Below are 26,866 nucleotides of genomic sequence, written 5' to 3' on the forward strand. Positions count from 1 at the left end.
TTTTCCGCTTATATGAATTCTCGACGAGAAATATGAATAAATTGTTTTTTGGATTGAATTATTATATGCACTTTTCTTGTTAATGTTTTATGTTCAATAAAGAAACTTTAAAATATATTAGAAACCTTTAGTATGAGACATTTATTATTGTTTCAGTGAGAGTAATGAAGGTGAGATAGTCGTTCTTGTTATACATTGTTGGAGACTGGAGAGCATGTGATTTTTCACGATATCTGATTTTTTAATATAAATATAATATCTTGATTGATAGTTATCTGAAAAAAGTGTATAAGAGTAGAATTTGAATGCGTGGAGAAGCATTCGGAAGAAACTTGAAAGAGAGTAAGGATGGAAGGAATATAGCGAGCGTTTTAAAAGAGTAGTGTGTCATTATTATTAGACAGCCTAAGGAAGCATACAAGAAATAGACACGAAAGTGAAATATAACTTGCTTGGATTATAAAACATCTAATGTATATTAATCATGTTAGGGTGGAGGTAATCATTTCCGAATAAGGGAGGGAAGGTTGGTCACGGAAAGAAAAGTTGGAGGATATTATTTTTGAGGTAGTCGTGAGTAATGAGATGACACAGGGTTAAAACCAGGGGGGGGGGGGAGCTGTTTGTGCCCCTATATATATTCGACAGACAGGGAGACCATTGGATGAACGTCTACGTTTTAATACCATGTGAAATTTCAACTCCAGAACATCCTTAAATGTTAGAATAGCTCTTGTAGAGTGTGGGAAAAGACAAAACAAGCAAATAAAAAATAGCGCTGTAAGCAGATAGAAAATAGTCTCTTCCTTCTTTCTACCCTTTTGTTCATTGTAATTCAGTGTTATTTAATTTGTGGTGGGTGCAGATAATATACCCCATATGTTTCTGCTTTCGTCTCTCATTTTCTGTCTATAATGCTCTTTCTGTTTTATTTCATACTCTTTTGGTTCTCGTTCTCTCCCTTTCCACTCTCTGTATATCCGTCTGCCTCTCTCTCTCTCTCTGTTCTGTTGAGACTTCCCACTTTCATTTTCTTCTCATCATTTTTCTTTTTTTTTCCTTCTCATTCTTGAGTTCCTCCATGTGGCAAAGAACTGTCCATACAAAAAATTGAAGCAAAGGTATCTATTAGATAAGTCTCGTAAAAACAAAAATGGAACCAGTTAATGCAAAAAAGTTCCTGAAAAAACAACATGATTAAATTGTCAACAATTTCGATGAAGACTGTAATTTTTATTAATGCTTTATCCGTTAATCATATAGTAATTACTCAGTATTTGAAACTGAAAATACATTATAAGCCGATGTTCCTAAATATCAAGTAAGAAAACATTGAAACCAGAATTACACTACAGTCTAAAATCGTTAATACGAATTAAAAGGATTATCAAATTCCAGTGAGGGTTTTTATGAAACTCTAAAATACATGTATGCAGATAAAGAATAAAGCACTCACCGGGCATTCTCAACAGTGATTACATTATGAAACTTCTCAAAATTTCGTTGACTAGCAACCTGAGAAACCGTTGAGGGGCTGGTAGAAGGGTGTTAGCATGTATGAATGAAATAAAGCAAAATTTCTTGTAACCTGCTTCTGAGGGTTTAATTGCTCTATAATTATGTAAATGATACCTCCTATTCAATTATGAAAGAGATTTCTCTTCATATTGACTCTTAAAACAAGGTGATAAAATAGGTGAAAAATGGATGGAAAGTACGAGTAGTTTCGCATCAAATAAGCACATACATGTATGTTTGAAGTTATGGTATTTTATTGCCAACTACAATACCCTGACAGAAACTTAAGCTTGCAAAATTTGCTCGCAATCTTACAACAAACTTGCAGGCAAAGAGAGATATGCCTGCAAGCTTGCAAGGGCTTTAATTTGGGCCCCAGCAAGCTCTGCCAGCTTGCAGGCCAAGAAAACATGCCCTGCAAGCTTGCAGAAGCGCAATCTAAAGCCCGTGCCACCTTGCAGGCCGACATGGTATGCCCTGTTGCTTGGGCGCAAATTAAAGCTCTTGCAAGCTTGCAGGAAAGATGTGCCCTGCAAGCTTGCAGAAGCGCAATCTAAAGCCCTTGCCACCTTGCAAGCCGACATGGTATGCCTTGTAAGCTTGCTTGGGCGCAAATTAAAGCTCTATAGACTTGCAAGCTTGCAGGAAAGGAGGACGTGCCCTGCAAGCTTGCACTAGCGCAATTTAAAGCCCTATCAATCTTGCAGGCCGACAGTGTATGCCATGCAAACTTGCAGCAAGCTTGCAGGGGCGCAACCTCAAGTTCTTGATAGTGAGAGCCCTCCCCCTGGCGCTGAAGGGGGTTCAAGGTAGCGCTTCCACCCAGCATCTAGACAAAGAACTAGATTTATATTCCTCGGCACTACATCCTGACTTATGGATCCTGCTGAGTATCGTCGTAGAAGTAGAAGTAGAAGTGTGCAGGCTGGCCAACTTTTTACACAATCACATAAACATAATACAGATACATCAAATGTTTGATTTGATTAAGTTTTATATCAATACAAAAAAAATAATACATCTAAAAAATTCTTAAATTATTACAAAAAATGAAATGTTGCAATATTTAACAATTTTTTTCAAACTGTTGTCCAAGTATTTGTATAATCTCATTTGCATAGTACAGTGTACTTTTGTGTATGTCAAATGCTTTGGACAAACCCAATCTATGACCAAATTATTGTCACTGTAAAAAAACACGGCACAAAAGTTTATACATGTATGTACACTGTTGCTGAACAATAATTATCTCATAACCTTCAATTCACTACAAATGAGGTCTAAAATAGGGAATCATTTTTATAATCATATACACATACAATAATAATAATAATACAGATTAAGATCTGTATTGTAACCATACAGTTACCTTTCAAAAAGGTTCTAAACATGCTTTAATAGGGAAAAAAAGACATGAAACTTAGGAAAAAGCTGCAATTTGTAAAAATAAGCTTGCACGCTTCTCTTTCACTGATTGGCTGAAAAGGTGCCTCATTTGCATTTTACCCCCCAAATTATGAAAATTTAGACCATGCCCTTCGTTAATAATACTACTGTCGTGGGTGGGGGTTGGACCTTGCTAGGGACCGGATAGTATCAATGATGACAATGATGACAAGACAGCAGATATAAGGGCATTGATGTTTATTCTGTGTCGTAAACAAAAAACCCTGTAAAGATACAGAAAAGGCCAGTGATAAATCACTTGTACCACATTACAGATTCAAATAGTTCAATGTCATCGTTCACATACATATTCAACATGCATGTATTGTATAAAAACCAAACAGACTTCTAGTCATCGAATAATCATATATTGTTACAAACAATATGTGTGTCTCGTACTTAAGTTAGAGATTCCTCATATTCAGATGTTTATCTAAATATTCAAAGCATCTTAATCATCAAAACATCTTATTCATCAAAGCATCTTTATCATCAACCAGATATAAGTCAATAAAATTACACTTAACTCCATAAAGTGCATTATCTTATCAAACCCTCTGATAAAGAATCAATTCATTCCCTCGATAAATCATCCTTTATAATATTATTTGAAAGCATTTACACAACATGGTAAAGCATTAATCAGAAAGCTCATTAATATTACTATACTATACTGCATTATAAACATCAAAAGTATCACTGTTTGATTAAACATATCAAACCAATATCAAAAGATGCCTACCCAAGGTCAAACAAATGTCAAGCAACAAGCATCAACAACCAGACTGCAAACTCCACAGTCACTCACTACCCGTCACTGCTACGAGCAGAAATGCAGTCATCACCTACATGTAGGCCTGGACCAGCTGTAGTCCCATACCTCCCAGCTGTAAATGAGCTGTAATGAAGTCAATACACCCGTAACCATAGAAACCTACATTGAAAATACACCAAGTATTAAATATATACAATGTAACATGTTATCTACGGAAAAACTATATCAAAATTCAATATCTATGATTATATTACAAAAACACACTCTCATACCTTAAGTCGGTATCTACGATTCATAGGCGCCGCCATCTTTGTATACAAAATGCTGCCTTCTACGTTCACAACTACCAAGAGCTTAGCCAAAACTAACTAAGTTGATAATTCTTTTCAACTACTAAAAACAAGCAAGTTTCTGCACTTGTTATTATTGAACATGAAATAATTAACAAAGCAAATACAACAGTGATTTCACTGTCTATTTTCAATCTCAACAAATATCATTTGCAATTTCACTGATAGCTTTGAACTTGTTACATCGAAAGACGTTTCAAAAACGTTTACATACAACATAAGAATTGTGGCAAAAAGTCATCCATGCACTCCAATTAACCGAATGCAAAATACTATACAAACTCTGTTCCGATCGAATCCTAGGTAACTTCTTAATATCAATTAAGATTAAATTGCATTTATACAAGTATAAATTCACATACCCGAAAGATCTCCAAAACCAGAGTCTTGCCCGACCTAGCTACAACACGTCCGTGCACGTGGATGCTCAATTGGTGTCTGAGCTAACCACACCCAAGATAGAGCTACTTGCCCATACCGCGTACGTACGTACGTTAACATACGGACTAATTCATGCATACAATAAAAAAGGAATGACACTGCCACTTGGCCTAATGTCATTACGCAATCTAGCGTATATTAATAAACACCTGACTCAGCTATGCAGGTCACATCATACTAAGGAAGAGGACTTTTCCACGTGAAAAAACAGCAGATCTAGCCTCGATCCTTAACACTTAATTGAAAGCAGAATATAAATTTGTCTTAAACTTAAACATCATAAAATAAAGACTTTCACAAATTTCCAACTTCCGACACTACTAATAATATTCTAGGTTGATGATGCTTGAAACATCTGAGTTTAAGTTTGAGTTGAGTTTGAAGTTGATTATCCAAACAAAAAGTACATCAATATAACAATCAAATGTGAATGGTTAACATTGAAATGATAAATGGGACCAGAAAATAGCATTCAATGCTAATCTTGTCTGGTACCACTAATACAAAAGTATCACAGCAATGAATGAGCATGTAATGAATAAATATGAATAACTTTAAAATACATACTTAAGCTACAAGCTATTCTACATCTAGGGTAAATATGTTCTGTGATTAAATGCAAGGCTTTGGTATTTTACACTAAATAAAAGATAAAGAATTATATAACATAATATTTACACAATTTTTACAAAAGGCAAGAACCTTGGTTCAAAGTTAAAAACAATTATTCTATTAACATTTGTGATATTAGAGTTCTACGAAAGCAAGACACTGATGCTTTCTCCCGTACAGAAAGGGGTAAATCATTCCAATAGCGTGTGCCTCTGAATGACATTAAAAATTTACCCTGCGTTGTCCTTACTTTAGGCACACACAATTTCTTACTTTTTTCTTTGTCTAGTCTCATAGTTGTGCTCTATGAAACAGCAATACTGAATTAGAGACTGCAGCAATTTATCATTCAATAATTGATACATAAAAACACAAATAGATAGTTTATGGAGTTGATACACATTCAATAATTTTAGCTCCCGGAATATCGGTTGTGAATGAGTCCTAATCGGACTAAACGTTATAACTCTTAGTGCCATCTTTTTGCTTAATAATAAACACTTCATGTTCATTTCATCATTACTTCCCCATAAACCTCAATTCCGTAGGTCATATGCGGTTGAATTAACGTTTTATACAGTAACAACAAACACGCTTTGGCACAAACTGTCTTAAAGAGCTAGTCCACTCCGAAAATAACTTACTTTTAATAAAAGCAGAAGAATCAGACAAACCAATCAAAAAAAGTTTGAGAAAAATCGGATAACTAATAAGAAAGTTATGAATTTTTGTAATCACAACACAAATTGCCAAAGATGGTTATCAGTTTGTGACGTCATGTCCTCACAACTTATCAATTGCTTTACATAGTTTAATCCCATTAATTTCCCTTTATATCACATGAAACTTGATTTTCCCATGCCTTTGCCCAGGTTATATGATTTGCATCATATTGCGTGCATGACGTTCCCCCCAAACTTTTATGAATTTTGAAGAATTGATACTATTATCTGAATATTGTATCTCATAATTATTGATTTTTATATAAATAGTTTATTAAAATTCAATTTTTCGTGATTAAACTGGACAAAACTTACTCTTTATTTGTGCATCCACACAAAAGCATATTACTAACAATCTAACTTGGATGCTGGTGTGAAGAAATAAGATTCTTAGGGTGAAAATAGGAAATTTATGTTATCAATTATACAGAAAATAATTAGTGGATAGTGAGGACTCATAAGTGAGTTGCCAATTTGTGTAGTGATTTTCAAAGTTTTTCATGTCATTAAAAATTCATAACTTTCTTATTAGTTATCCGATTTTGCTCAAACTTATTTTGATTGGTTTGTCTGATTTTTCTGGTTCTATTGAAAGTAAGTTATTTTTGGAGTGGACTTGGGCTTTAATCTATATAAAACACCAATTTTTTTTCCTAATACAATTATTAACCCCTTGGATATGAGGTTTCCACGATCTATGATGTCTCTAATTGCTTTACAAAAATGTCCTTACTCTGGCCATCAATTTCAGGCTTGCCTGCACACAATGGTCCGAATTCACAAAGGAGGTTTGTCGACAAACCTTGGTTTTCGTACGTCATATGACGCGTTTTACGCGTTTTTTACAAACCTGGTTTGTAAAGAACAAAAGGAGGTTTGGCGAAACAAAAGAAGGTTTGAGCTCAAACCTTGGTCTGAGCTCAATTCTTGCTTTGTGAATTCGGGCCAATGTATCCACATTCTTGATTCCCGTCATTTCACAGTTCCTTTGTTGAACTGCGATTTGAACGAAAGCCTAAACACAGTGTCACGTTTAAGATTGACTAGAATACAGACCAAAGAGTTCATATTGCACCAGTTGGAAGCTTCGCATGATTACTTTATATACTTCACTAAATCTCCAACCTCTGCATCCTGTAGGATAGTCTCCAGCTCGTCCATATTACCACCAGTCAATGTCTTCCACTGTGCCAAGCAATCCCTTGTAGCTCTCTGGTAGTCCATGTTAAACCTGGCTAGGATGGCGTTAGCTTGGTCGTATCCGATGCCAAGATGTGTGCATAACATTGTGTAAGTCCCAGGAGGCATGTGTTTCGATAGTTTTTCAAGTTTTCTATCTGATTTCAGATTATCTCTGAGGAATGAAAGAACGATTGATGCAAATAATCTATGCAAACTGATGGTTTCACTTTATATTTACAGGTGTAAGTGGGAGCGCCATGAGTGTCAAGTTTGACAGACATGAGTGCTCGGAGGGCGAGCATGACAAGAAATGAGCCTGCCGCATACTCCTGCGGCAGACTTGCCGCAGATCTGCCGCAGACCTGCCACAGACAGTCTTCTTTTTCACATGCAAATTAGTTTTGCCGCATTACCAAACAGGAATACAAAATAAGTCTTCTGAATATATTCGCTTAATATTCAGAATACAAAATAAGTGGTATTTTAGTGGTTGCATGTATTCCTCCAATTTGAATACTAAAAATCTCATTGTCAGAACCACTAAAATCAATTTAAGTATTCAAATTGTTGTGCTTCGAATACTAAAATCCATTATAAGGAATGTTAGTCTTCGATTATTAGTATTCTGAATGTACTAGTATTCAAAACTGGTTGGTTTGAATACTAGTACAATTGAGTCTTTGATTATAAGTATTCCTCCAAATTGAATACTAAAAATCTGATGTTTGTTGTGGTACTATATTAACAACACCAATAGTTCATTGATGTGCGTAATGAGGCTGTGATTGGCGGAGGAATACCAGAATAAAGCACTTCCAAGATGGCCACTTATACATGAACAGTGTCTCCAGCAATGATCTTATTGATCTGTAGATCTGATCATTTAACATGGTGGCAGCGGTCAAAAGGATTGCCATATTTATTACTATTAAACTGCAAATTACATTGAGCCAGCAAAAATCTTGCATGACCTTGGATTCAAGCAACGTTTTTGAACTGCTGACAATCACAGCCAGTTGAGTAAATCTGCATGTGTCACCTGTGGACTGTATTATGTGGGGCATTAGGAGTATGACCGACGGGCACACAATGTATTGACTGTCAGATCGAGCCCTACAGTTACATTCAGGACCAGAACTGATGCAGAGGCAGAACCATGCAGAGCCTAGAGGCTCGCCATGACCAGAGCCTAGATCACCAGGACGAGAGCCTAGAGGCTTGACCAGGACCAGAACAGTATAGCACTGCAGTTTGGTTTTGGTTTTGGAACTGAGCCGCTCAGAGCGCGTCACGTTGCGATTAGAAATGAGTGGACCATGCAAGTAGATCCAGGACTAATTGCTGGACTTGATTGATCTGATTGTGGAGTGAAAACTAGATTAGACTCTATGTCCTAGTCTAAAAGGACTAGGTCTAGACTCTAGACCTAACAGGTTAATTACCTAAGACATAGGCCTAGCCTATAATGTTTCGAATTGGACTCAGTTAGGATGTGTTTAACATAATTATACAAGTAGCCTAAGTAGTAGATCTAGATAATAGATCTATAGGTTTAAGTCCAATTTCTACATGTGGACCCTGGATCTAAGTCTAGAAATGTCTAACTTTTGAGTATGTGCATGATGATACTGGTAGACCAAATACTGAAACAGTGGTCCGTGGTAACTTCATTCCTTTTGGTTGAGTCACGTACAGGATCGAAGGTCTATTCCCTCAAAGCTGGTCCAGGACCAGTTGTCTACATGTATAGGACCAACATTACACACGGGGGTATAATTGTCTATAGACTTGATGTATTTTTATGCATTTGAACCTACATTGTGAAGTTGTATAAAGTGTGCTATATAAGTCATGATACATTATACATTTGTAGTATGAACATGGGCTAATTAATACTTATCAAGTAATATCGCAGATTTTGACCCCAGTTTGTTTTCAGAAAGCACTATTAAAACTGCTATAAAACAGCACGCACTGAAATAAGAGTTAATATCTAGCATGAACATCCTAGTACTTCGGGTGAAACAGTGTAGGCGTGTATGTCAATTTAAAAATACAGCAGAAATACACACGTACTATAGTTGATGACTGTTAATTGGTATGTTATGTAGGGTCTACACTGCAATTTGTATGTTGTATGAGGTGATTATTATTGGGGTATAATTCTGCTGCATTGTGGGATTTTGGTGTTGGTCGGAATACTAATTCCAGCATTGCATATTTCAGATGACAAGTGGTCAGAATACTAATTTGTAGCTAGTATTCATCTTCTAATTTGCATACTAGTAGTACGAATACTTGTTTGTATTCCTCATTTAAATATTTCGGCCTATAGGAATACAAAGGAATACTAACAAAGTGGTTCGAATAATTTGAGCTGACAGGAATACTAAATATGTGGTTCGAATACTAATTTGTAGCTAGTATTCGTCTTTTAATTTGCATACTAGTGGTTTGAATACTTGTTTGTATTCCTCATTTACATATTTCGGCTTATAGGAATACAAAGGAATACTATTACAAGTGGTTTGAATACAATCATGTGTATTCAAACCACTAATTTTCATACAGAATAAGTGGTTGGTTGTATTCAGATACATGTCTTCGAATACAACAGGAATACATTCACGTTTGGTAAGGGGCGCGCAGACCTGCCGCAGACTTGCCGCATAATCTTTCAGTATGATGAAGAGTCTGTGGCAGGTCTGCTGCAGACCTGCCGCATACTCTTTCATATCCAGTACGTGGCAATTAAGTATGCAGTCTTGCAGGAAGGCTATGCTAGAGATCATGCATCATGCATGTGGTCATCCCCCGTGTGGTCAACAACTGGGGTGAAACCCAGTCTGGCTTGTCTTTGGTTGGTGCTTCCTATGGCCTTCCAGTAGGCGAGTTACCCAGCAACTCAAGGACCTGGTGTGTTTTGTATTTTGTTGAGCGACCTGCACTCATGCGAGTCCAAAATAATCATCTCAGTGTCAGAAATGAAATTATACCGTATTATTTTGTGTCATGTAGAAGTTAAAACTGGTCTTGCCTATTTATTATAGGCTGTTTAAATTCTATTCCATCAAATATGTTTCGGTAAAAATTATACATGAATATGCCTTGGTTTCATTTGCAGGGCCATAATGATTTTTTTTTTCTTTTTTCTTTCTTAATTAAAATCATATTGATAAATAAAAATGTAAATAAATAAATAAATAAAACAACTGCGAGAAATTACAATGCAGCTAACTTCACAGGTACATGCGCAAAGGAAATTGGGTACTGGGGCCAACGGAGGTGGTCATCCCCCGTGTGGTCAACAACTGGGGTGAAACCCAGTCTGGCTTGTCTGTGGTCGGTGCTTCCTATGGCCTTCCAGTAGGCAAGTTACCCAGCAACTCAAGGACCTGGTGTGTTTTGTATTTTGTTGAGCGACCTGCACTCATGCGAGCCCAAAATCAACAAATTAAATTATACCGTCCATACATTATGTCATGTAGATTAAAACTGGTCTTGCCTATTATAGTAGGCTATTTAATCATAATTTTTCAGCTATATGCCTCTATATATAGGTCGTAGGTAACGTATTGTACTTTATTAAGATTAAGGTATTACTAACTGCACCTTGCACAAGAAGCCCAAAATATCTGCATAATTTGAAATTTTCAAAAACTGTTTTTCAGTCTAATTAAATTATAATGGTTTTGTTTAATTTCTTTCTCGTTTTTTGTTTGCTTTTGTTTTTTCCCGGAAAGGAGACATCCCACCGAGAGACATCGCATAGCCCTTGGCCGGTATTGGAGGGGCCTAGGCTGCGCATGAACATGCAAGCCGAGAAGCCTGTTCAATGTACCGAACCGGGCTGGCCAGAAAATATGCACAAAACGGTTAAATGATTTTATGTCGACAGCCTGTCTGGAATCTTCCGCAAAATGCGAAAAATTGAACAGCGCCGATTTCTTTTTCCCTCCTTTTTTTTTGCTTCCATTTAAAATTATTTAAAATTATTAAAAAACTTGAATTTGGCGTAAATATTCATAATTGAATGACACACGCCCTTAAAACTAAAACATCAACAACAACAACATTGCATCATTACATTCTAGCACCCAATTAGTAGAAACAGCTAAAATAGCTGGAATTGCTTCAACAATTATACAAATATGGGTATAACACAATGCAGAAGTAGAGGTATAGGAATAGGAATACAATAACTGCATACACATAGCCATGCAAGAGTATTAGAGTCACAGATCCATGTGCTAGTTACAACAAAAAAGTGAGTTGGGCTGAAGATAAGATAACATCTGGCACAACAAAAAAGTTTGAAACAGTCCGTTAATTTCTCAGTCTCCTCTTATGTAATAAATTCCTCTTATGGTACCAGTTGAACTTGAAGCAAACTGTTGGTTTGACAGAATGATAAAAAGACAATTAGTGCTAATTAACACAGGAATTTACAAGATCATGGGCTCAGTCTGCAACCTCATGGCCCTGCATGTCCTCCAAAATGGCCACCTATAGCCTTGCTTCAGACTGTATAATTTCCCACTTTTCTATGGCAGACCTGCCACAGACTGTTCCTGTGGCAAACTGGTATGCGGCAAGTCTGGAGCAAAGTTTTGCCCTGCCGCAGATCTGCCGCAGACTGTTCCTGTGGCATACTTGTATGCAGCAACTCTGGAGCAAAGTTTCATCCTACTGCAGATGTGCCTGCATTGCATCATTACATATTCTAGTACCTAGAATTAGTAGAAACAGCTAAAATAGGCGGAATTGCTTCAACAATTCTACAAATATGGGTTTAACACAATACAGAAGTAGAGGTAGAGGAATAAGAATACATTAACTGCATACATATAGCCCAGAGTAGAGTCACAGATCTATGTGCTAGTTACAACAAAAAAGTGAGTTAGTATGGCTGAAGATAAGATCACATTTGGCACAACAAAAAAGTTTGAAACAGTCCGTTAATTCCTCTGTCTCCTCTTATGTAATAAATTCCTCTTATATGGTACCAGTTGAACTTGAAGCAAATTGTTTGGTTTGATAGAAGATAAAAAGACAATTAACAGTGCTAATTAACACAGGAATTTACAAGATCATGGGCTCAGCCTGCAACCTCATGGCCCTGCATGTTCCTCCAAAATGGCCGCCTATAGCCTTGCTTCAAACTGTATAATTTCCCACTTTTCTGTGGCAGACCTGCCGCCAGCGCTCAAAATACACGGGGGCGGTGGGCGATTCGCCCCCGTGAGCTACAAAATCGTCCCCGTCAGGTTGCTCACGGGGGCGATTGCAAAATTAGAAATCGCCCCGGTGGAATTATAAAATAAAGATAATCTTTTCTGTTATAACTTTATCATAATATTGAGTTTCAATTTTCAAACCTTAAACCAATGAAATGGAACTAAGATTAGCGTGCAAGATTTCTCGTTTTATGAGTAGGCCTATTATTATCGATTCAGCTCGCAGTGCATGCAGTGCCGCCGTCAGCAGTGGTTATAGGCCTACTGCGCCGTTAGTAGCGGTGCGTGTGCACGCTGCCGCGCCATTTCTGCTGGAGCTGGAGGCGATCGGACAAGGGCAGAAACATGGTCATGGCCTGGAGAAGTTTTTCGTTGTCAGCAAATAATGAACCTCGACCAGTAAATCAATATTAGGGACTTTTAGATTTGCACGATGAGAACGTGGACTTCAACGTGAGACCTTCTTTCAAGGCACTGCCAGTGCTTAAAAGGACGTAACACGTCCACGTCCACGCAAATCTAAAAGTCCCTTTTGAGGAGAAGAGGAAGACCAAAATGTCGTGGAATGATATGGTAACATGGGCAGATCTACGGCGGGGGGTGGGGGGGGGGGGGGGGGGGGTTAACCCCTCCTCCCACCCCCTGGCCCCCTTGGGCTGCCAAGTGAAAATGTGATATTAAAGCGGGGGGGGGGGGGGAGGGGGATTCTGGAGAGGAGGACTACTAATCTATTTTATTTTTTTCAGGGGGCGGGGGGAAGTGAAGCGCCGTTTTAGCATGACTTTCTTTTTAACTCCTACTTTCACCTATCTCAGATAACCCTAAGTTTTTGGTTGCTGCTTTATATGTAGTTGATAATGCATGATTAAAATAAAGAGAGAGAGAGAGAACCACCATCATTTTGCAATGGTTCAGGATTCATGTAATGTACATTTGAAACCATTTATTAGCGTCTCAACCCTAAAAAAATAGCAAAACTATTTTTGAGGAAAAGCATTATACTGAATAAAATAAAAAATAATAGCTTTATATTGGATCATACTAATATTGATACGGGCTAAAGAAAATGTGGTATTTGTATAGAGGTATTCCAAAATGAAATTCTGATAATCAACATTTGTTCTGGTATCATTATGTACATACGCATAATACAACCGATCTTTATGATTTCTTAACGTGACATAGCTTCTTCTCCCTCTGCAAACAAAACAGAAAACAAGGTTATTTAATAAAAGGACCATGAGACAAATAATCATTGTGATTCAAATTGATGCAAGGATTTTTTTTGAATAAGCAATGCTTTTCACCAGAATCTTCTTTGCAAAAACGACTTTGAGATTAGGAGAAGTGTATTATGTAATGGGTATTTTAAATTGAATGGAACGTCTCAACTCAGTAAGCATGGTTGAGATTTGTAAAAGTTGTTTTTACAAAGAAGATTCGGGTGAATAGCAGTGCTTATTCAAACAAATATTTGCATCAATTTGAATCACAATCATTATTTGTCGCTTAATCCCTTTTAATGACCATGTTTTCTTTTTCGTTTGCAAGAGGAGAAGAAGATATGTCACGTTAAAGACATTATAAAGATCAGTGTTGTATGCGTATATATTATATACACAGGCCAGTAACAGCTATGTAGCTTGTAAATTTGTAAGAGGGAAAATGCTGATTGAAATGATAATGATGAAATAGCAAATAATTGAGGAGTATCATAGGTACCAATTCAGTGGATATTTGTATAAAAAAAGAGCCCCCGTCAGTAATAAAAGAGCCCCGTGAGAAGGCTCACGGGGCTTTTTTTTCGGAGGAAGAGCCCCCGTGGACAAAAAAATTAATTGAGCCCTGCCTGCCGCAGACTGTTCCTGTGGCATACTGCGGCAAGTCTGGAGCAAACTTTCGCCCTGCCGCAGATCTGCCGCAGACTGTTCTTGTGGCATATTAGTGTGCAGCAAGTCTGGAGAAAAGTTTCATCCTGCCGCAGATCTGCCGCAGACTGTTCCTGTGGCATACTGCGGCAAGTCTGGAGCAAACTTTCGCCCTGCCGCAGATCTGCTGCAGACTGTTCTTGTGGCATACTAGTATGCAGCAAGTCTGGAGCAAAGTTTCATCCTGCCGCAGATCTGCCGCAGACTGTTCCTGTGGCATACTAGTATGCGGCAAGTCTGGAGCAAACTTTCGCCCTGCCGCAGATCTGCCGCAGACTGTTCTTGTGGCATACTGGTATGTGGCAAGTATGCAGCAAAATTTTTTTCTGCCGCATACTTCGGCATACTCTTTGCCGCAGACTAAAAGTCTGCCGCAGATCTGCGGCAGGTCTGCAGCATACTTTTCACTTTCCTATAAATCTTCTTTCACGGTGGTACGAATGCCAAGAAGTGTCAAAGGCAAATATTCGGTCCAATGTCTCGGATCTTCATGGACTTTCAAAGAACCCTTGAGCTGTCGGTGGAGCCTTTCCACCAACCCATTTGCAGCTGGGTGGTATGCGGATGCAGGTTGTTCCCAAAAGTTTGGTCAACTCCGCAAAGAGTCGAGATTCGAATTGACGGCCGCGGTCAGTGGTGATCGTGAAGGGCGCTCCGAACACTGCAAGGTTTCGGAATGATTAAAATCAAAAGATGGACTACTTTTTGCTGAATAACACTTGCACTACACATACATATTTGGTTCAAACATTCTGTTAGTGTAATACTCTAAAAAAGATGGAATTCAAAGAGCAATCCCATCCAGACCTGACTTCTGCTAGGATATTTTTCCCGAGAAAGCTAACAAAGTTTTTTTCCTCCAATTTTACCAGAGCACAGCAGTCTCATTAAAATATACATCTATTAAAGATTGGTTACATACTGTGATAGTGTTGACACCTCTGCTGCTTGTGCACCAGCATGCATGGGAGGGAATGTTGCTGCTGTTGTTGTTCTTATTGTTCCCATATCTTTATTTTAAAGAAAGACAAAAGGTAAAAAGATAGAAGACTGTAAATTGATAAAAAAGCCAAGTCCATTATGGTTTATGTCAGGAAAGCACAATATATAATCAGATTAAGGCTGGTCTTAAAGTCCAGTTTGGTGACATGGGTAATAATATTTCTGTAATGCACTTAGAGACATCGTAGATGTATTAAGCAGTATTATACCCAGAATATTCTTCTTACAATTATCTATTGTAGTACAAAATATAGGAAAAGAGATATATCTGTTGATATTTATTGCGTATTGTTTTTGTGATACTCTGCGGGTTACATATTATATTTCTCCGTATTAAATAGGGTAGGGGAAACCTATAGGTACGGGTTGACACTTACACATCCAAATCAGTTATACAGAAAATCAAGATCTCAGGCATGAGTGATAATAATATTAATAATGATGATGATAATGATAACAACAACAACGATAATAATAACAATAATGATGATAATGATAATAGTTATGATACACAAAGAATTACACAGAGTATATACATGTACATACCATCATATCGCAAGTAAAATTTCATCGAAGTAGGGTCAGAGAGAGACTCTTTTTGATTCAAGGTGAATTTGAGAAGCTTTTGGCACTCCTCCAGCTCGAGTGGCTTCACTTCAAAGGAGAATTGTTTCCAGTTAATGCGGTAGATCATATCCCTTTCACCTAGTATCTATTTTAAAAGAAGAAAGAATTCAAGGATATTATTCATTTTAAAATTTATTGCCATTAAAAAAGCAACTTTAATGTATGGTATAGCATGTAGTTAAAAATTTGGATCCAGGCTAACTCGGACCCAGGGACAACTCGGGCCTACTGCAAAAACGGGGCTGGATTGTCCCGACATGATTCATGGATCGAGATATACCAATGTGTATATGTCTGTGCTCATTGCTTGTTTATATAACCCTTTCTGACCAAAAATGTTAATGGAATTAATGTATGAAAAAATGATTACCGGTATGGAGATAAAAGTGACATTTCAGACCTTGAATTCACGGCTCGTAATCTGCGCGGCCTCTCAGTACTGCCCAAATGCAGCAGCCAGAGCTAAGTCAAGCCCGACGTTCCTGGCGGGGGAATGGAAGGAAAAGGCCTCCTCCCTTGTGACTAACCTTAACCCTTACCCTAACCCTAAAACTATGAACCCTTACGCTAACCCTATGGTCAGAAAGGGTATTACGAATGAGTAATGAGCAAACGCAGACCCATTGGCCGTTTTTGCAGTGGGCTGAGTTGTCCCCGGGTCCAAGTTAGCCAGACTGCAAAATGATATACCGGTACTTTACTGTAAGAATCTTTCCTAATCCCGTCACCTGATTGGTTGAAAGTGAAGTCGTCAGGGTGTTTTTAACTTGGCGGCAAAAATTTGCTGCGATGCCCATTGGTTTACATGTAAAATATTGCTTTGTGCGAGCTCGAGCGCGGATATGATAATCGCAGTGTGATACTTGTTTCGATAGGCTCTTGCGGACGTTACATGCTCCTATGACGTACCCCTCGGCGCGGTGCACCAAGGATTCATAGCAGGATGTAACTCCCCTTGAGCCTATAGAAACAACTCTGCCTCTCATAGCAGTCAATACTACACCATGCACTTAAATAAAACACCCATTTTCAAATGGTATATAAATCGCATAATCATGCATGGACAAGCAGGAATTAAAAATAAGAAGGCTAGAGAAAGATAGAGAGGGACAAAAGGGTGAAAGGCATTGAAATGCCCTGTCTGTTGGTCCCTCTTGAATCACTTTTCTTAGTTCTGTGATTTAAAGTAGGCAAAGTCAATGTCAATTACACATTTTTATGAAAATAAAATTGAAATCACGGATAAGAATTTACTAAATATTTTTTTATAGCAAAAGAATAAAATTAAGCAGAAATGAGTAGATACTCGAAATACACTGGACATCAGGCGCGTACGCAGGATTTTTTCAAGGGGGGGGTTTTAACATTTATAAATCGGTCCGAAAATTTCGCAACGACTCAGCCAGCCGCTGAATAAGCGGGGGGGGGGGGGGGGGGGGGGGGGGGGGGGGGGGGGGGGGGGGGGGGGGGGGGGGGTAAGAGGACACATTTTTTTTTTTTTTGGTCCCAAAAAAATCGCAACGACTCAGCCGACCGCTGAATAAGCGGGGGGGGGGGGGGGGGGGGGGGGGGGGGGGGGGGGTAAGAGGACACTTTTTTTTTTTTTTTGGTCTCGAAATTTGGAAATTTGACATTTTGCTCCGTTGGGGGGGGGGGGGGTAAGGTCACCTTTTTTAGGTCGGCCATGGAATAATTTTTTTTTTTTTTTTTTTTTAATAATTAAAAAAAAAAAAAAAAAAAAAAAAAAAAAAAAAATCCAAAAGGGGGGGGTTTCAGGTTTTTTTTAGGGGGGTTTACACACAAAAAATTTCCAAAGGGGGGGGTTTAACCCCCCAAACCCCCCCCCCTGCGTACGCGCCTGCTGGACATAACAAAAGATATATGAGAGTTGAGTTTTGACCCAGTGTAACTGTGCCCAGACTGTTTCTACTAACTTCATTACGTTCTCTAAATATCCTGTTTTTAAAAACCATTTACAGGGGAAATTCGGTATAACGAGACCGTAAGGACCAACTGACTTTCCTTGATTATCCGATATCTCATTACATTAGAACGTACATAAGAATGCACATATTGGACTGTATGACCATGTACCTGTACAATAATGATCAAACCAAGTTGTTTCTGCTCTTATAAAGGCTATATTTAATCATCAACAATGCCATTTGGTGATCTTTTCTGAATTTATTTGTTAATTAAATGGTGAATCCTATCGGCGAAGGCATTCAATGTATTATATTTAAAAAGTTAAATTTTGATGAACAGTTGCATCTTCTCCATCTCAATCACGCAATGTTCATTTTTGTGGGGGGGGGGGGGGTAGAAATGGCAAGATATAAAATGAGATCCTTGCAATTCATTTATTCATCCATACCTCTAGCTTTCAAATACAGAACATACCTGCTCGCCAATTTCCTTTTCGTTTTCCTTTAGGCCCTCAAACAACTTGATATTGATATCTCCATGCTTCCTTTCTATGAACATTTGCTGGGTCGGATGGAGCTCTGTGTACTTTTTCATTTCTTTATCTATTTTCTGTTAGAGGAAAAACAAATTATATATGGTCAAGAAGATCTCTCTCTCTATGTACCATATGTATATATACATGTATTATTTTCACTCCAAATTAGAATATATACCAACTTGGTACATTAACCGGACGTATATATATTTTACTTAAAGCGCTTCATTAGACAGACATTTGGAGTGAAAAAACTTTAAGGCCTCCCAAAAAAGAAAAGGTTTCATCATTAGGCATTAGTTTAATTAGTTTTATTGTCTTGAATTTATGGTTTTAATTTATTTGACACCAATGTTGAAAAATCCCTTTAAAGGTCAGTTTTAGGTAATCGTTTGACTTTAATGATTAGCTGGCATATGATCTTTAACGCACTATCAATGACAATGACAATGACAATTTATTCTCATGTCAACCTGCGCACAGTTATATTAACACGCATGTAGTGAGACGCGCTAATTGCGCATTACTTTTGATTGAACGTGTGATGTCACAATGCTTGTCTACCTGAAAATCTCAAAGAGAGCATGCGCAGTTCTGCCCAGGAAAAAATAGTGAAAATTTATCTACCGACGCCCCAATGCCCTAATCTCTGTCTCACATGAATAACATCCGAGAGATCGTCATAGATGCAAAGAAACACACAGTGGGAGAACTCTTTCCTAACAGGTGGTTTTACATATGGCGTGCAGTTGACCCTCTTTCCACCAAAGCACCATGTGAGCAGAGCCACAATCCACCAATCGGAGAAATGATCTACATAGAGATCCAAGTCTTTTCCTCTGACATCACAACGTGGGTAACTGCTGGTGGATGCAGGAATTCTTTCAAAAGATTTTGAGTCTATAAAAACAAGATTTATAACAGAAATATTTGTTTTACTTGCACATTATTAGATTTTTCTTTTCATTTGACAAATGCAAAATTATTATTGAATCTGGCAGTATAAATATATATCATCTAACAAGCATATAGATATCTCTCTTAAATCGAATCGAACTAGGAAGCTGAAAGTGACATGTATTTACCTATGTTGAGGTTTCACAAGACTTTTACTTATATTCATTGTTATATTTCTATGTAAAATATGGTGTTTGTTAGATGAAAAAGAAAGTTAAGCTGTGGCAAAGGTTATACGATACATCAACAATCACTCTGCATCAATTTCCCACACTAACCGAATCCTTAATTTCAACCCTGGACCTGACACTATACCTAACCCTAGCTCTAGAACTACGGGTAACCTGTAACCCACTTGCAACCCTAACCCTATACCTTTAAAGAAATAAAGCCCAGAGCAATTGTCACAGAGAACATGTCGGGTCACTGCTAAAAGTGTTGATCTAGTAGATACGCATAGGACGGTGAATGGATCATATATTGTTTGTGGTTCGAGCCCTGCCGTCGCACCAACGTCCTTGGGCAAGACATTAATCTGCATATACCACTCTACCCAGGTGGTGTAAATGGATACCCGGTAGGAAGAAATTCCTCAAATGCCATATAGCACCTTATGAGTGCACTCATTTAATGCCAGGATAATATAGTACTGTGCTTAGAAACAAAGGCATTCAGCACAATATACAGTAAACATTTACTTTATTATTTTCAAATCCTCCTGACCTTTTTTACGCGTGTAGAAGACGATTTCTGCACGTCTTGGATTGAAGAAGTGGGCATTATGGTCCAATGTGACCTTGATAGGTTTGCTCAGCTTGGCTCTAGAAGGCGAGAATCTGATGCCGCATGATATTACTGCTTCATTATCTTGGAGGGTAAGTTCTTGAGGACAGTCGGTCAGAAAATCCCAGTGGACTTGGTTGCCATCTAAAATATAGAGGTTGATAGGATGTACAATTTTTTTCCTTTTCGCAAATGTAAAAGATTGCATAATCTTCACGACTATAGCAGGTTCGCAAGATGATCCGACCACCGTCATCATCAATACTACACTTGATCACCATCATCATCATCACCACCACCACCAACATCATTATCATCACCACCATTGCCATCACCATCATCTACCACCACTACCCTAATTACTATCATCATCATCTTCATCCTTTGATCATACACACCCATGTGAGTGCGTGACTTTGTGCTGGCATATATTCCTGCTATATATGTTAAAACAAAATTACATAATTCCAGGTGGCCTTAAGCATGCATTATTTTTTCTGCAGGTTGGCAAATTGCTAGCATGCAAGTCGGCTGATTTTTTGAGGGAGAATTAAGAGGTATATATTTGTTTCTCGTGTCACTTTCAAACTAAAATTTGTATATTCCCTCTCAGACTCCCTACATCTGACACTTTTGTAGTGAATTTACACTTACCGTCTGTTGTGTCGAGGTGCAGCCATCTTGATTCTTGGCTGTGAATAAAACATACACATCACCGTTAAACTCCAAGTCGGTCGTTATCATTTTGATTCTTGTGTTAGCAACATTACATTGGTGACGTAAATGTTGAGTATCACTCTAACCGCTTCTCCACCATTTTAGGGGGGCACCAGGAGACCCTCTGGTGCCATGGGAACATTTTTCTAACTACCTTGTTGAGAGCTGTTTGGACAGCGACGTTTTACCCGACACACGCCTCACAGCGATCCTGCTCCATTGCCTCGGAGTACATATAGCGAAACCCAGACCGGTACATAAAGCACTCACCTTCTCAACAGTGATTACATTATGAAACTTTACATTTTTTCCAAATTTCTCAAAGAGAGAAAAAACGAAATTCCCCTTATTCATAACAAATTGTGTGAATCATTGTAGAGATAGTAGCACTGATCTTGAGATTACATTGGGAACAAAATTAAGAAGCAATTGAAAAGGCTGATTATGTAATACATACAAATCAATGTATATTGTGAGGTTTTGGAATGATCAAAGTCAAAAGATGGACTATTCTTGCTGAATATTTGGTTCAAACTTTCTGTTAGTGTAATACTGCAAAGAAGATGGAATTCAAAGAGCAATCCCATCCAGACCTGACATTTGCTGCTGCTGGTGCTTGTGAACCAGCATGCATGGGAGGGAACATTGCTCCTGCTGATTGTAAACTGGCACGTATGGGAGGGAATGTTGCTGATGCTGCTTGCGGACTGGCATACATGGAAGGGAATGTTGTTGCTGCTGTCGTTGCTGCTGCTGTTGTTGTTGCTGTTGTTGTTTTCCTCATATCTTTATTTCAAAGAAAGAGAAAAGATAAAAAGATGAAAAGATAGAAGATTGTAAATTCGTAAATTCATTAAAGGCCCAGTTCATTATGGTTTATGTTAGGAATATCATACTTGGGCTGGTCTTAAAGTCTAGATTTGATGACATGGGTATTAATATTTTTGTAATGCGCTTAGAGACATATCATAGATGTATTATTAAAGTATAAATACCCAGAATACCCTTCTATTATTAATTGAAAGAAATATATTGCTGATATTTACTGCTTTTTGTTTTAAAGACACTATGTGGGTTCCATTTTATTTCTCTATTTAAATAGGGTAGAGGAAACCCAGGTATGGGTTGACATCTGCACATCCAGATCAGTTATACAGGGAATTGAGATCCCAGGCATGAGTAATAATAATAATATTCTGTCATAATCTCAATGCTTGCACGCACTTTGCTTGTCGTGCCTATCACGCTTATTTTTTTGCCCCCCCCCCTCCTCGCCCCATCAAGATGAAATATGCTGAATGTTTCAGGGTTCATGAAAGCACCAAGAAATAATTTTAGGAGAGTGAAATAAAAATAGTATCACAAGAGACGTCAGGCAGGGAGCCCTGACACAAATAATTGTATCATATGATTTCAAAATAAATAATACTTGCCTCTGTATTTAAGAGAAAACTTACCACATGATAAACTATATGCATCAATATAAGCATCTTCTAAAGAGCAAATGCATCAAAATGTGAGGATTGGATGTCCATTCTGTCACGCTGGAGTTACCCATACTAATAAATGGAAAATTTTATGGAGCAGATAAGACATGATGACTATAAAAAGTAAATTAAAAAAGAAATTATATGGTCCTTTGACAAAATAATACATACTTAGAAGAGTAAATTAATCATGGAGGGCATAACAACACATAACATGAATCAATTACTAAAAATATACACTGTCGGTCATAAAGGTGGAATTATTTTTTTACCCCAATTTATGGAATGATTTTGACAATGATTTAGATCCAGATAATAGCAAACATTCTCAGATTTTATTGAATAATAATTTGTGAGTGTTTTTTTTTGCGTGATTGCTAAAGCATGTGTGTGCTACTATGCATATCAACTAGGGGACCTACGTCCTTACGTTATAACTTACAGTTATGAGGATTAATTCCTCACAAAAGGCACTAATATAGCACATCAACACGGTTTAGATCCTGGGGCCTTGCAGTTACGAGGCCATTGCTTTGCCACTGAATCATGACTGTTTGCAGCGGGAGCTAGGGTAGGGGGCAGCCCCCGCAAACTAAAAAAAAAAAGAAAATGCAATAAATTATCAATAATTCATTGCATTTTCCCCCGGTCCCCAACAAGAAAAATTCCTCTGTACGTTCATGCATTGTGGTTCAAGGCCTGGACATACAAAGGAATTTTTCCTCAAAAGAGAGCCCAGGAAGAACCAATGCTAGTAGTATCGTGGGCTCAGGCCTCGCCCTCCAGAGGGGCCGCAGGGCCTGCAGCCTGGAAGGTTTCGACAATCCATATGGAAATGGAACCTTGGACACAGGGGAGAAAGGTTCCCGGGTAACGAGGATGGGCTGGATGCCCTCACGAAAGACCCTTGGCCCTGACCATGTACCAATCAAATGCACTCACCGGGCACCAGACTAATTAGTCCTCCTCAATTTCTCAGTTGTTTCTTCATTTTTCGAAAGAGCATACCAAAAAATGTCCAAATGTCGAAACCAATTGAATGTGTTTAGTATTGGCTGAGATATGACCATCTGAATAAATAGATTTCCTATAGGAACTCAGTGTTATTTTGTTCATAACATTACGAACCAGAGCAAAAGAATCATTCATTTGCCGAGTGTTTGAAAATATCACCCACCGGTGACTATACGAAAAATACGAATGATTTCAATATAATCACTTCAACTAAGTTCAAGGTAAAATCTATGTGATTCCAACAGTTTTTCTATTTGCATTCAATCAGATGTAGAGAGTATCATGAATACATAAAAGAAGGTGTCAAATCCCTAGCAGCAGCTTGTGTTGAGTTAAAAAACAGTACACGCCGAAAATCTTTACGATTTGATTGCTTGTTGGAACCATGCCACAATTTTTTTTTACACGATTCGTCTTTTGCCAATTAAGCAAAATTTGAATGGTGTAAACGTGTATAGTGTAAAATTCAACAATTTCTCAATTCAGATCGATGGATATACAAATCGTGTAATCAGCCTGTGCGCGAACAAGCGAGGCATCCATCGCTAAGTTCATGACAATGAAACTGTATTGTTATGTTTTCAATAGGCACAGTTCATAATGAAATGTGCAAGAAACCATATCATGTCGGTAATGAAATGTTTTGACTGAATTTTTAATGAAAGCTTGCCATTGTTCTCAATTCCCCAGCCCCATAGAGAAAATAAGCAAACAACAATCATGTAAATATACACAATTGCACATGTGTTGCAGCTGGTCGAATCATCCCACCAATGCACTTAACTATTTACACGATTACACGATTCAGAGTGACAGTCTCCAATCGTGTAAGTCTACAAGTTTACACGATTTCACAATTAAGGTGAATCGTGTAGAACGTGTAATAAAAAAAATATATCGTTTAATCATGTTGCAGAGATTTTTGGCGTGTACTGTACACTCATAATGAGATCTGGTTTCAACAAGTTTATTTTGTAAAATGATGCAGTCACAACTCGATCTTTGGATTACAAGCTGTGTTTAGGGAAGTGAGCACGAGGTAAATTGTGCATATGGTGATTGGTTGTACAATAATTATTCAAGTATGTACTGTTTGGCCAGTGCAATGTTGCTTCCCTGCACCAACCTCACTGCTCTTTATTATATAGCCACACACTTTGAGAACTATTTTTTTTCTTCTTAAATTCAAAGTCGTTTTTACAACTTTTTGAGAATTACGTTATACCCGCAGACTTTCCGTCAATTATTTATTGCGTATTTTGTAAGATTGTGTAGATTTGTTAAAAATTGGGAACTAAATTGGGGCCTGGAGCGTAGAACACATGTATAGCTGACCAAAAGTGCAAAGCAGTTTCCACTCCCCATTGGAGCATAAAATCTATCATCTAGCTTGTTTGCCTGTACAGTCTGGAGTATCGATGGTGGTTAAATTCAAGATTAGACCTTCAAAGGGTCATTGATCTTATTTTGATCTGTAAAATTTCAAGCGTACAAAAGATTTAAAATTAATTTGAGAAAAGATACTATTAAGTTTCCTGCGGTAAGACAATAACAAGCACAGTTTAAGATGTGTTCATAGTGGGAGGCTGGGGGGCATGAATGTCTGGAATAACTAACAAATCAACCAATAAGATGTACACAGAAATAGTTCCTACCTCTTCCGCCTCTGCCTTCTGTCGTTTTTTGTACGTCTCTGGTTTCAGTTCTGCCTGGTGTTGCTCCAGAAGGTTCATTCACAGACATGCTTGATGTACCCTTAGGGAGCAACTGCTTCGCTTTGGTGTTAATTTCGGTCAACTGCAAAATTAAAGTGGAATTGGTTCACTCAAAATTATAGTTCTTCCTTTTCTTGGGTGTAGTCTGCATGCTTCCTTCAACCTTGAAGATACATGCAGAACTTTGAGAGTGTGTGCCATAATGGTAGGGTGCGGCATGTGCCAATAATTCACAAAGTGCAAGTGAAAATAGCCTTGGACCTAGCTGCTGCCAGACGGAGCTGTCACAATATTGGCTTGGAGGGTGTTCCATAGGTCTTCACAGTTCATATATACTTAAGTCTAGTACTTCTATAGTTAAGTCCATTCAAAAGTAGTGATTTGAACATTGCTTCTGAGAATGGATTCCATTAACTGTTTTAGAGTGGATTGCTACTCCAAAACAAAGTGATTTTATTCAATATGACTCCAAAAATAGTGGATCCCCACTCCTCTCTGTTTTGATAAACAGTCACTTGGAAAAACTTTCAAAACATATCATTAGAAAAATTCAATGACTAATTTGAGCCATCTTGTGAATAATGAAAATGCGATAGGCACTAGAAGAAATATGTTGAAAATTGCATTTAAAAATGTAATGGAGGGTGTACATGTGTATAATCTAGTAAGTTGTTGTATTTTCATGCAAATGCGCATAACTTGTAGATTCATGAAACATATATTGAGCCTTAATGTGTCATTAATATATATATATTTATATATATATAGAGAGAGAAAGAGAGAAATGTGTATATATAGTTGTGTGCCCTGCAGAACTATTAAGGTCACAAACGCAAATTTGGCAAAATTTTCAATTTTTGGAAACAAATAATAGAGATTTAAAAGGCTAGCTTCCAAATGATATGCTTCTTGACTATTAAGTGCAATTACGTAATCGTTGTGTAATACAAGAAAAATAAAAAATGGCGCGGACAGCCAAATATAAAAAATTCTTGGCAGCAGAATATCTTGATCATGCATGCAACCTAATTCAGTCATAGTACTTCTCTCCATGACATTTATATTAGGACACATATACCTTTATGGATGATGCCTTTGCTTTCAATGTATAGAAGAACTCCTTATTAAGATTCCTTCTAGACAGTATAAGGTCAGTCAGGTTTGGCATAGAACAAAGTGCTTCTGCTAGGTGACGGGATGAATCTTGTGTGGGACACTGGACATCTTCAAGCTTGAGAGTCTGGACCTGTATTGTTTGTTAATATGGTTTAGCAGCTCATCTATACATAAATAATTATGTTTTATTTACTAGTACTAATTTCTCATTGCATTCTCATATTTATCACTAACAGCTTGCATAACACAGCTGTATGCATCTTCACATTCTTAACAAAGACAATTCAACATAGTTTTATTTTTAAATTCAAATATTGTCTAACACTAAAGTTTTCATCAAAAGGATGACTAAGAATCCTACATGTATATGTATTCTTCGAAAGGCTTTCAACCTGTCTACATTGATAAGTCCTAATCCCAACAACTCTTTAAACAATAAAACCTAGGAATTTGCATCTGCTATTAATGTATTGAAGGTTTTAAAAAAAATGGTTTCATGCGCACAATAATCCTAATTCATGAGGTTTGTGGCTAAAGTAAATTTAGGTAAAATCAGGCCATTATTAAAATTGACTATATTTTTGATTTGATTTGATATACAACACAATAGACGATCAAAATATGAATGACTAAAACGTATGACTATAAATCATGCATAATGAAACAAAATGAAAATCAAATATTAAATCAAAATCTAAATATATTACAAATATAACATCAAAATTCAAATATTTTACAAATATCAAAAAACATTAAAAACCTTCTGTGTCATCAAA

The 26,866-nt window shown here is 37.6% G+C and overlaps 1 protein-coding gene across 1 annotated transcript; it reads right to left on the reverse strand.

The window, feature by feature from the left end:
• Positions 1-6,817: 6,817 nt before the first annotated feature.
• Positions 6,818-26,329, reverse strand: LOC105443177. Its single transcript, XM_030982014.1, has 10 exons — positions 26,053-26,329; positions 24,915-25,056; positions 21,352-21,544; positions 20,696-20,733; positions 19,982-20,185; positions 18,960-19,201; positions 18,241-18,375; positions 15,760-15,925; positions 15,134-15,221; positions 6,818-7,218 (listed from the first exon to the last, which is right to left on the reverse strand). Exons 1-10 carry the CDS (start codon positions 26,140-26,142, stop codon positions 6,960-6,962), a joined length of 1,557 nt encoding a protein of 518 aa, XP_030837874.1. The 5' UTR covers positions 26,143-26,329; the 3' UTR covers positions 6,818-6,959.
• Positions 26,330-26,866: the final 537 nt, after the last annotated feature.

This window comes from Strongylocentrotus purpuratus, unplaced genomic scaffold, assembly GCF_000002235.5.
Source record: "Strongylocentrotus purpuratus isolate Spur 01 unplaced genomic scaffold, Spur_5.0 spur5_scaffold_12, whole genome shotgun sequence".
Taxonomy (NCBI): Eukaryota; Metazoa; Echinodermata; class Echinoidea; order Camarodonta; family Strongylocentrotidae; genus Strongylocentrotus; species Strongylocentrotus purpuratus.